Raw genomic sequence first — 12,872 nt, 5'->3', positions numbered from 1 at the left:
AGTACCATCAAATAAGGAGGCCAGTGATAGTAGTAGTTCATCAGACAGTGATGATGAATCGTCACCCACCACACCAATGGTGAAAACGCAAGTAACATCAAAAGCCAGCAAGGTACCCACCCCTGTCACTCCAATAAAATCAAAGGCTACTATCACTAAGGGCCCAGCACCATCAAGTAAGGAGGCCAGTGATAGCTGTAGTTCATCAGACAGTGATGATGAATCGTCACCCACCACACCAATGGCGAAAACGCAAGTAACATCAAAAGCCAGCAAGGTGCCCACCTCTGACGCTCCAAAAAATTCAAAGGCCACCATCACTAAGGGCCCAGCACCATCAAATAAGGAGGCCAGTGATAGCAGTAATTCATCCGACAGTGATGATGAATTGTCACCCGCCACACCAATGGTGAAAATGCAGGTAACATCAAAAAGCAACACAGCCACCCCTGCCACTCATATAAAGTCAAAGGCCACCATCACTAAGGGCCCAGAACCATCAAGTAAGGAGGCCAGTGATCGCAGTAGTTCATCCGACAGTGAAGATCAGTCATCACCTACCACATCAATGGTGAAAACGCAAGTAATATCAAAAGCCAGCAATGTACCCACCCCTGCCAATCCAAAAGCGTCAAAGGCCACCATCAGTAAGGGACCAGCACCATCAAGTAAGGAGGCCAGTGATAGCAGTAGTTCATCCGACAGTGAAGATGAATCATCACCCACTACACCAACGGAAAAAATGCAAGTAATATCAAAAGCAAGCAAGGTACCCACCCCTGCCAATCCAAAAGCGTCAAAGGCCACCATCACTAAGGAGCCAGCACCATCAGGTAAGGAGGCCAGTGATAGCAGTAGTTCATCTGACAGTGAAAATGAATTGTCACCTGCCACATCAATGGTGAAAACGCAAGTAACATCAAAAAGCAAGACAGCCGGCCCTGCTGCTCCAATAAAGTCAAAGGCCACCATCACTAACGCCCCAACACCATCAAGTAAGGATGCCAGTGATAGCAGTAGTTCATCAGACAGTGAAGATGAATCGTCACCCACCACACCAATGGTGAAAACGCAAGTAACATCAAAAGCCAGCAAGGCATCCACCCCTGCCACTCCAATAAAGTCAAAGGCTACCATCACTAAGGGCCCAGTACCATCAAATAATGAGGCCAGTGATAGTAGTAGTTCATCAGACGGTGATGATGAATCGTCACCCACCACATCAATGGCGAAAACGCAAGTAACATCAAAAGCCAGCAAGGCACCCACCCCTGTCACTCCAAAAACATCAAAGGCCACCATCACTAAGGGCCCAGCACCATCAAGTAAGGAGGCCAGTGATAGCAGTAGTTCATCCGACAGTGAAGATGAATCATCACCCACCACACCAACGGAAAAAATGCAACTAATATCAAAAGCAAGCAAGGTACCCACCCCTGCCAATCCAAAAGCGTCAAAGGCCACCATTACTAAGGCCCCAGCACCATCAAATAAGGAGGCCAGTGATAGCAGTAGTTCATCCGACAGTGATGATGAATTGTCACCTGCCACATCAATGGTGAAAACGCAAGTAACATCAAAAAGCAAGACAGCCGGCCCTGCTGCTCCAATAAAGTCAAAGGCCACCATCACTAACGCCCCAGCACCATCAAGTAAGGATGCCAATGATAGCAGTAGTTCATCCGACAGTGAAGATGAATCGTCACCCACCACACCAATGGTGAAAACGCAAGTAACATCAAAAGCCAGCAAGGCATCCACCCCTGCCACTCCAATAAAGTCAAAGGCTACCATCACTAAGGGCCCAGTACCATCAAATAAGGAGGCCAGTGATAGTAGTAGTTCATCAGACGGTGATGATGAATCGTCACCCACCACATCAATGGCGAAAACGCAAGTAACATCAAAAGCCAGCAATGCACCCACCCCTGTCACTTCAAAAACATCAAAGGCCACCATCACTAAGGGCCCACTACCATCAAGTAAGGAGGCCAGTGATAGCAGCAGTTCATCAGACAGTGAAGATGAAATCTTACCTGCCACACCTGCATCAGTAAGACAAACAAGTAAAATAATCTCAAAAGAAAACAAGACACCAACTGTGATGACTAAAGCAAAGTCAATCAAATCTACGGCAACAGCCAGCAGTATGGCAACCCCAGCCAAAGCAACCAAAACCCCAAAGGTAGCTAAACCAGCTGTGTTGCCAATCCAAGATGGTGAAGAATCCAGTGACTCTGGATCTGACAGTGAGGAGGAGAGTGATGAAGTGAGTTAAAAAAAAACACAATTTCATATTTGCAGAACACATTTTCTTCCACATTTTTTCTTTTGAAGACCTACATGGTGTGGTGTCATTTGGGAATATTTCCATTTATTTTTTATTATTAAATGGATATAGGCAGGAACAGTGCCACTTAAGTTGGTGCCAACCACACCTATACCTGTCAAAGGATCAATGGCCTCAGCTAAAGTCAAAACTCCAGCTAGAGCTAGCCAAGAATCCAGTGGTGACAGTGGTATAGCTTCTGATAGCAAGAAAGTAAGTCAGACTATGGTGGGTCAAACAATTTAATCCATAAAATTGGTGCAAATACAGTGCATCCGGAAAGTATTCACACCCCTTCACTTTCCCCACATTTTGTTATGTTACAGCCTTATTCCAAAATAGATTAAATTCTTTTTTTTCCTCATCAATCTACATACAATACCCCATAATGACAAAGCGAAAAAGGTTTTGTAGAAATTTTTCCAAATTTATTAAAAATAAAAAACTGAAATATTGCATATACATAAATATTCACACCCTTTATTCAGTACTTGGTTGAGGCACCCTTGGCAGCGATTACAGCCGCAAGTCTTCTTGGGTACGAAGCTACAAGCTTGGCACACCTATATTTGGGGTATTTCTCCCATTCTTCTCTGCAGATCCTCTCGAGCTCTGTAAGGTTAGATGGGGAGCGTCGCTGCACAGCTATTTTCAGGTCTTTCCAGAGATGTTCAATGGGGTTCAAGTCTGGGTTCTGGCTGGGCCACTCAAGGACATTCACAGACTTGTTCCGAAGCCACTCCTTCGTTGTCTGGCTATGTGCTTAGGGTCGTTGTCTTGTTGAAAGGTAAACCTTTGCCCCAGTCTGAGGTCCTGAGCGCTCTGGAGCAGGTTTACATCAAGGATCTCTCTGTACTTTTGTCCATTCATCTTTCCCTTGATCCTGACTAGTCTCCCAGTTCCTGCCGCTGAAAAACATCCCCACAGCATGATGCTGCCACCACCATGCTTCACTGTAGGGATGGTATTAGCAAGGTGATGAGAGGTGCCTGGTTTCCTCCAGACGTGGCATTTGGCATTCAGGCCAAAGAGTTCAATCTTGGTTTCATCAGACCTGAGAATCTTGTTTCTCATGGTCTGAGAGTCCTTTAGGTGCTTTCTGGCAAACTCCAAGCTGGCTGTCATGTGCCTTTTACTGAGCAGAGGCTTCCGTCTGGCCACTCTACCATAAAGGCCTGATTGGTGGAGTGCTGAAGAGGTGGTTGTCCTTCTGGAAGGTTCTCCCATCTCCACAGAGGAATGCTGGAGCTCTGTCAGAGTGACCATCGGGTTCTTGGTCACCTCCCTGACCAAGGCCCTTCTCCCCTGATTGCTCAGTTTGGCTGGGCGGCTAGCTCTAGGAAGAGTCCTGGTTGATCCAAACTTCTTCCATTTACGAATGTATGAGACCACTGTGCTCTTCGGGACCTTCAAAGCTGTAGAAATTTTTTTGTACCCTTCCCCATATCTGTGCCTCGATACAATCCTGTCTCGGAGGTCCACAGACAATTCCTTTGACTTCATGGCTTGGTTTCTGCTCTGACATGCACTGTCAACAGTGGGACCTTATATAGACAATTGTGTGCCTTTCCAAATCATGTCCAATCAATTTAATTTACTACAGGTGGACTCCAATCAAGATGTAGAAACATCTCAAGGATGATCAGTGGAAACAGGATGAACCTGAGCTCAATTTTGAGTGTCAGAGCAAAGGGTGTGAATACTTATGTACATGCAATATTTCAGTTTTTTATTTTTAATGAATTTGCAAAAATTTCTACAAAACCTTTTTCACTTTGTCATTATGGGGTATTGTGTGTAGATTGATGAGAAAAAAAAGGAATTTAATCCATTTTGGAATAAGGCTGTAACATAACAAAATGTGGGGAAAGTGAAGGGGTGTGAATACTTTCCGGGTGCACTGTAAATGTTTAGAAACTTCAATATGATGCCTTTATATCTTGTTCTGTATTCCATTGGTCACTGGAATCCCGACGTCATATATTTTGTCTTAACTCTGAATTAGTCTGCAGCATCAACGGCAAAAGCTACACCAGGTACGCACACCAGTAAGTCAACGTTGGCAGTTAAAGCAAAACCCAAGCCAAACAAAGCCATGGCATCAACGACTGTAACATCAAACAACTCACCACTGGAGACCACAGTCAAAGATGGTAAGGAATCATCGGACCACCCAGACTGGAGTCAATCCGACATTCAGGTCAAGCACCCTCCATCCAACAAGAGGGCCAAAAAGAGAAGTAAGAACGCGTACAGTGAAAAAGAGGCTGCGGTTATGGTAAGAGTGTTAGGTGCCTTAAGATATTGTTACTCCTAATTCAGTGTTCATTGCTGTCCTCCTGGTCCCTTTCAGTTGTTGTTTATCATCTGTATATAATTATGTCCTACTCATTAAACTGAAGGCTGAAGTGATTCCAAACACTAAAACTGTCCCTAAGGCCAATACTCCTAAGAAGAAAGCCAGTAGTACATCTGACCAGGAAGCATCAGTTGCTGTATCGACGACGGCAAATGTAACAGCATCTGCTATTGGTACGTAGCTCATTGTAGCTCATAGTGTAGCCATGTAACGTAGACTAATTATGTGGACTCATTGTGTTCATTTCTATCATCTACTACTCCTCTCTCTAGCCACGCCAAAAAGGAAAAAGTTACCAGCAAAAGATAAGGCCATAACCACAAAGGAAGGGCCAACACAAAAAGAAAAGGTGATTTATAATTATTTTTTCTTTGTAATCATTCTTCCTTTTTTCATGTAAAGGAACTGATTAAGGAATGTCTTGGTCTGCTAAACTGAAGTGCTCTTCTTTTCTAGTCCATGTCAGCTAAAAGAAAAAAGGGGGAAGATGAACCTGCGGATCACCTCATCAAGGCCAAGAAAACAAAGACCCAGGGGAGAAAGGAGGTAGTGGCTGGGGTGACCCAGGTAGTTGCACCCAAGATGAGGGAAGATAATTCAGACTCTGACAGCAGTCTGGATGTAGACAAATGGAGGAAACTGGCCTTGACACTCTCAGGTGAGGTGGAAAGACACGCAGTCAAAGTTTCAAGGTTATTTGTCGTATGCACAGTAACAACACAATAAGTAGCAGGTGTTATTGGCTGTGAGGTGATTGGTTTCCAAGCTTCCTCAACACTGTAGAAAAGATGTCTTTGTGCATGCTCAATAAACCAGGTAAGGAAATCACAGAAAGTTGAATCAGTTTATTTGGCGCAAACTTTTATCAAGAGAAATGTTTCATCACTCATCTAAGTGACTTCTTCAGTCTCAACTGACTGCAGGTGCCCCCACCCTTACAAACAATACAGTAGCATAATGAACGAAACCAACATCCATCCATCCATCCATTATTCAAACCGCTTATCCTGCTCTCAAGGTCACGGTAATGCTGGAGCCTATTCCATCAGTCATTGGGCGGCAGGTGGGGCGACACCCTGGACAGGCCGCCAGGCCATCACAGGGCCGACACATACACACACACACACACAAACACACACACACACACATTTCACCTCACCTACATGTCTTTGTACTGTGGGAGGAAACTGGAGCACCCGGAGGAAACCCCGCATACACGGGGAGAACATGCAAACTCCACACAGAGGACGACCCCCAAGGTTAGATTACCCTGGGGCTCGAACCCAAGACTGCAACCATTCCCAAATCCTCTGTGAATAGTACACATGGCCACTGTAACTCTAGTTAATGGTCTCGGCAATTTGCATATGAAACCGATCGTTGTTTTCGGTCGTTATGCAACTGTATTGTTTATAAGGGTGGGGGTACCTGCAGTCAGTTGAGACTGAAGATGTCACTTAGATGAGTGATGAACGTTTCTCTCATTAAATGTGTCTAGATGAACTGATAAAACTTTCTGTGATTGTAGAAAAGACAAGAAAAAATACAAAGGAATTTTACACACACACACACACAGACACACACAGACACACACACACATATACTATATATATATATATATATATATATATATATATATATATACTTATATACTTTTGAACGGTAGTGTGTATATATATATATATATATATATATATATATATATATATATATACACTACCGTTCAAAAGTTTGGGATCACATTGAAATGTCCATATTTTTGAAGGAAAAGCACTGTACTGTTCAATGAAGATAACTTTAAACTAGTCTTAACTTTAAAGAAATACACTCTATACATTGCTAATGTGGTAAATGACTATTCTAGCTGCAAATGTCTGGTTTTTGGTGCAATATCTACATAGGTGTATAGAGGCCCATTTCAAGCAACTATCACTCCAGTGTTCTAATGGTACAATGTGTTTGCTCATTGGCTCAGAAGGCTAATTGATGATTAGAAAACCCTTGTGCAATCATGTTCACACATCTGAAAACAGTTTAGCTCGTTACAGAAGCTACAAAACTGACCTTCCTTTGAGCAGATTGAGTTTCTGGAGCATCACATTTGTGGGGTCAATTAAACGCTCAAAATGGCCAGAAAAAGAGAACTTTCATCTGAAACTCGACAGTCTATTCTTGTTCTTAGAAATGAAGGCTATTCCATGCAAGAAATTGCCAAGAAATTGAAGATTTCCTACACCGGTGTGTACTACTCCCTTCAGAGGACAGCACAAACAGGCTCTAACCAGAGTAGAAAAAGAAGTGGGAGGCCGCGTTGCACAACTGAGCAAGAAGATAAGTACATTAGAGTCTCTAGTTTGAGAAACAGACGCCTCACAGGTCCCCAACTGGCATCTTCATTAAATAGTACCCGCGAAACACCAGTGTCAACATCTACAGTGAAGAGGCGGCTGCAGGATTCTGGGCTTCAGGGCAGAGTGGCAAAGAAAAAGCCATATCTGAGACTGACCAATAAAAGAAAAAGATTAAGATGGGCAAAAGAACACAGACATTGGACAGAGGAAGACTGGAAAAAAGTGTTGTGGACGGATGAATCCAAGTTTGAGGTGTTTGGATCACAAAGAAGAACGTTTGTGAGACGCAGAACAAATGAAAAGATGCTGGAAGAATGCCTGACGCCATCTGTTAAGCATGGTGGAGGTAATGTGATGGTCTGGGGTTGCTTTGGTGCTGGTAAGGTGGGAGATTTGTACAGGGTAAAAGGGATTCTGAATAAGGAAGGCTATCACTCCATTTTGCAACGCCATGCCATACCCAGTGGACAGCGCTTGATTGGAGCCAATTTCATCCTACAACAGGACAATGACCCTAAACACACCTCCAAATTGTGCAAGAACTATTTAGAGCAGAAGCAGGCAGCTGGTATTCTGTCGGTAATGGAGTGGCCAGCGCAGTCACCAGATCTGAACCCCATTGAGCTGTTGTGGGAGCAGCTTGACCGTATGGTACGCAAGAAGTGCCCATCCAACCAATCCAACTTGTGGGAGCTGCTTCTGGAAGCGTGGGGTGCAATTTCTCCAGATTACCTCAACAAATTAACAGCTAGAATGCCAAAGGTCTGCAATGCTGTAATTGCTGCAAATGGAGGATTCTTTGACGAAAGCAAAGTTTGATGTAAAAAAAATCTTATTTCAAATACAAATCATTATTTCTAACCTTGTCAATGTCTTGACTCTATTTTCTATTCATTTCACAACATATGGTGGTGAATAAGTGTGACTTTTCATGGAAAACACAAAATTGTTTGGGTGATCCCAAACTTTTGAACGGTAGTGTGTGTATATATATATAAAAGAATGTGATACTGAAAGACGGTGTATGTGAGAAAGTGTCCATGGGTGTTTTAGAAATGGTGTGATAGTCATTAGATGAGAAGATTTTAAGGTTTGGGAGTTGTAAAGAGACGGTGCTGAGGTCAGAGAGGGAGAGTTAATAGAGAACAAGGGAAGGGGAAGCGATTGGAAAATGAAGAAACTGAAAGGAAAGGATGGAGGGGGGTGAAAAGGCAGAAGGAGGCTATTTCTTTTTCCCAGGTGGAGTAGTTAATGAGGCTAACCACCAGACAGGACAGCACTCCATTTGAGCAGCTTCCTCATGGAAAATGAAGTAAGCGCATGAATACAGGGCAGCAGATTTGTCTACCTGTTTCCTATGCGGTGATGTTTTTCCCATTTTGATTTTTGGGAACATGTCTCATAGTGTTTGTTTATTACCCTGACTGTGCTTGTACTGTACACAGATGCCGATATAGCAAAGATAGAAACCATGGACACTTTAGACTCTTCTGCACCTCCACCCAAGAAACCCCGAGTCAGGAAACCCCAGGCTAAGGCTCCAGCCAAAACTCGCCCTGAAGAAAAAAAGGCAACAAATGAAAAGGGTGAAATGGTGGCAGGAAACACGAAGCCTGAAACACCAGCAAAGTCCAGGGCAACAAGTACTGGCAGGGCTAAAAAGACACCGCCTGTAGCCCCGTCTGCTTCTCCCCCTGGCCCTGTGTGTGACCCAACACCTGTATCTGCTGACCCACCCAAATCTATTCCCCCCAGCCCAAAGCAGATGGCAAAGAAGAAGAAAAAGAAAAACGTGATCGCCGATGAAGAGAAAACAGATGGGGTGCCGCCAGAGCCCATGAGGGAAAAAAAGCAAAAGGAGACTAAGGAAAAGAAGATGAAAGAGAAAGATAATGGGACAATAGAACATAAGGAAGAAGCAGACAAGAATCAGAAGAAGAAAAGCAAATACAAAGCGCATGATTCTGTTCATGACCCTGTGAAGGAGAAGAAGAAGAAGAAAAAGGAGATGAAAAAAACAGAGCCAGAAGGGAAGAAGAACACAACTGATGAAGACATCAGCACAGATCGGAAAGTAAAGAAGAAGAAAAATGAGACGCCTGAAAAAGTGGATGAGTCGCTGGAATTATTGGAAGGAAAAACAACAAAAAAGAAAAAGGATAAAGAGTTGAAAAAAATTTCTGTCAATACAGAGCCATTACTTCCATCCACACCAGAGACACCAGATCATCCAACAGAGAAGAAGAAAAGTGAGGAAGATAAAATGTGATCAATTGTATTTACACTATCTTGCTTTGGTTTAAATTTTACATCAATTTTAATCTCTTAATCGCTATGTATTTTTTTTCTCCACAGAGAAAAGCAAATTAAAGTCAGCTGAGGTGACCAAAACAGCTGCTATTTCTGCCCAGGACTCAACGCCAACACAAATCCTTTCAGCATCCTCAAATGATACCTCAAAAAAGGTATTAAGAAACCGTCATCCCCACCATCCTTTTAGAGATTCCTAACTAGTTTAGACATGCTTACATATTCTTTTGTTATTCTCTATAGAAGAAAAAATCGTCCAAACACAAGGAGCAGTGAGGAAGTGTGTTTCCTCATCTCTGGAAAATAATACGATTATGTGAACAGGATCATCATTTTCCCACTCGTCGTCATACTGTAACAGCTGGAGATGTGCTGACGTTCAATACTGTAAAGAAAAATGAACCTTTTTATTTTTGCATATCTATAAAACCTTTTGTCTTTTTTAATTATTTATGGTGTTGTTTTTAACTGTAGGGTCATATACTGTATTTCCAGTTTTTCCCGTTGAATTTGACTCATGCCAGGCATTTTTAAACTGTTATTGTATGCTTTGCTTATCAATATAGTGATAACTGATTGCTTCACGGAAGCATGATAATCCTCATTTTGATGTTTTTTCCAAATGAATTTATGAATGACCTATGAATTGAACGCATAAGGAAATGTCTCTGATATTATGTCTGTGAATGTTCTCATTCATCCAGGTCATGGTTATCCAAAGGAGTTGAACCAAGTGCAACTGGACTTGGTATATATCCGTGAAAACGTTTCGCCCCTCATCCAAGAGGCTTCCTCAGTTCGTGCCTTTCTGACTAGACCAAGCTAGTCTGACTGGCTGGTGATGAGACTCAGAATTTATCCTCTAAGAGTCGTTGTCAGAGCTATTGATATGCGTGGCTCTTTGTGTCCCGATGTTTAACAACGCCCGTCGCTAACAGAGCCATAGATATGAGTGGCTCTTTTGTGTACTGATGTTTGGCAGCGCCCGTCGTTATCATAGCTATTGATCTGCGTGGCTCTCCTGTGTTCCGATGTCCAGCCGCGCCCGTCGCCATCGGAGCTATTGATTTGCATTTGTTTAGCAGCGACCGTCGTTGGGGGTGTTGATTTCGACTTCATTGTTCAGTGGTCATGAGAGTCAGAAAGGAGGAACCATTGATCGGATACAATACCACCGTCTCTACCCACAAGATAACGTTCCATGCGTATATGGACTGCCTAAGATCCGTAAAGATGGAGCCCCCCTCAGGCCCATCGTCAGCAGCATAAACTCGGTCACATACAACATTTCCAAACATATAGCCAACATCTTGACCCCTTTAGTGGGCGAAACACCTCACCATATCCAAAACTCCAATGACTTCGTGGACAAGGTCCAAGGCGTAAAACTGGAACCGAATGAAACCATGGTATCCTACGATGTGACCTCGTTATTCACCTGCATCCCAACCATGGACGCTTTGGAAACTGTGAGGCAACGTTTGCTACGGGACGACACTCTCCACAATAGGACCAACCTCAGCCCAGACCAGATTTGCCAACTACTGGACCTTTGCCTGAACACTACATATTTCTAATTCAGGGGCCAGTTTTACAGACAGAAACACGGCCGTGCAATGGGCTCACCAGTATCGCCCATTGTGGCCAACTTATATATGGAAGAGGTAGGACACAGGGGCCTGAACTCCTTCAGAGGAACACCTCCGAGCCACTGGTTCAGATATGTGGACGACACATGGGTCAAAATCCAAACACAAGAGGTGCAAGCGTTTACCAAACACATCAACTCAGTGGACAAGAACATTTAGTTCACAAGGGAAGACGTAAAGAACAAGTTTGCCCTTCTTGGACTGCGACGTCCACATTGGGGAAGACAGGAGCCTCCACATTGGGGTTTACAGGAAACCTACACGCACAGACCAATATCTACTTTTCGACTCACACCACCCGCTGGAACACAAACTGGGCGTCATCAGAACTCTGCAACACAGAGCTGACAATGTGCCCAGCAGCACTCAGGCCCAACAGGAAGAACACAAACACCTGAGGGGAGCTTTAAAAACCTGCGGCTACCCCAGTTGGACCTTTGTGAAAACTGCAACACGTTCCAAAAAGACCAACCAGGTGAGCGACGAGGAGAAAAGGAACAGAAGGAAGACCACAGTCATCCCGAATGTTTCTGGGGTCTCCGAGAAACTCAGGAGAATTTTCAACAAACACCGCATCCCAGTATACTTCAAACCCAGCAACACACTCCGACAAAGATTGGTTCATCCCAAAGACCGTGTACCACACACCCGGAAAAACAATCTGGTGTATGCTGTACAATGCAATGAGGATTGCACTGACCTATACATAGGAGAAACCAAACAACCACTACACAAACGGATGGCCCAACACAGAAGGCCAAACTCCTCAGGACAAGACTCAGCAGTCTATCTACACCTAAAGGAGAAGACACACTCCTTCGAGGACAGCAACGTACACATTTTGGACAGGGAAGATAGATGGTTTGAAAGAGGGGTGAAGGAAGCCATCTATGCGAAACTGGAAAAACCATCCCTCAACAGAGGAGGTCTGCGACACCACCTATCTCCCACTTACAATGCCGTCCATTCATCTCTACCCAGGAGATTCAAGAAGCCTAGCCTCCAAGAACAACAGTCGGTCACTAACGGCTCCAACGACTCTCGTGACCACTGAATAATGAAGTCGAAACTAACACCCCCAACGACCGTCGCTGCTAAACAAATGCAAATCAATAGCTCCGATAACGACGGGCGCGGCCAAACATCGGTACACAAAAGAGCCACTCATATCTATGGCTCTGTTAGCGACGGGCGTTGTTAAACATCGGGACACAAAGAGCCACGCATATCGATAGCTGTGACAACGACTCTTTTAGAGGATAAATTCTGAGTCTCATCACCAGCCAGTCAGACTAGCTTGGTCTAGTCAGAAAGGCACGAACTGAGGAAGCCTCTTGGATGAGAGGCGAAACGTCTTCACGGATATATACCAAGTCCAGTTGCACTTGATTCAACTCCTTTGGGTCTCTGATATTAATATTAAGAGACATAACATTAAAAGAGAACACATTCTCTTTTAATATAGGGATTGGATGTCTCTTACTATACATTTAGACTTTAATTTAACTGCAGTTATACACATATCAAAATAGTTAAATACGATATGCCACCCAAACGGAGAAGCAATTATACAGCGCAAGGCACAAACGATAAGTCTCATGAACACAAACGCTGTATGATTTGTAAAGTATTCCCTATTTCTTTTGAATGCATTATTGCACATTGTACAATATGCTTTTAATGAAAATTAAACTTTGTAGCCTTTTAAAATTCTGTACGAATACATTTATTAAATGCGGGTTTGTGCACGTTGACAAAGTTCGCTAAATGCGTTAACACATCCGACCGCTAGTAGGCGATGCAGCAAATGGAAAGCGGTGACCAGAGACACCGGAGAGCAAATTCAACGGAAGAGTCAACACATCGACCAGACG

General features: G+C 43.6%; 1 protein-coding gene across 1 annotated transcript; it reads left to right on the top strand.

Annotated features, from left to right (window-relative positions):
* The first annotated feature begins 8,590 nt into the window (after positions 1-8,590).
* LOC130124580 (DNA ligase 1-like) lies at positions 8,591-9,944 on the top strand. Its single transcript, XM_056293998.1, has 3 exons — positions 8,591-9,288; positions 9,395-9,504; positions 9,593-9,944. Exons 1-3 carry the CDS (start codon positions 8,631-8,633, stop codon positions 9,623-9,625), a joined length of 801 nt encoding a protein of 266 aa, XP_056149973.1. The 5' UTR covers positions 8,591-8,630; the 3' UTR covers positions 9,626-9,944.
* The last annotated feature ends 2,928 nt before the right edge of the window (positions 9,945-12,872 follow it).

Source organism: Lampris incognitus, chromosome 1 (genome assembly GCF_029633865.1).
Source record: "Lampris incognitus isolate fLamInc1 chromosome 1, fLamInc1.hap2, whole genome shotgun sequence".
Lineage (NCBI taxonomy): Eukaryota > Metazoa > Chordata > Actinopteri > Lampriformes > Lampridae > Lampris > Lampris incognitus.
Note: the sequence above shows the minus strand (reverse complement) of the source record. Positions and strands in the feature narration are given on the sequence as shown.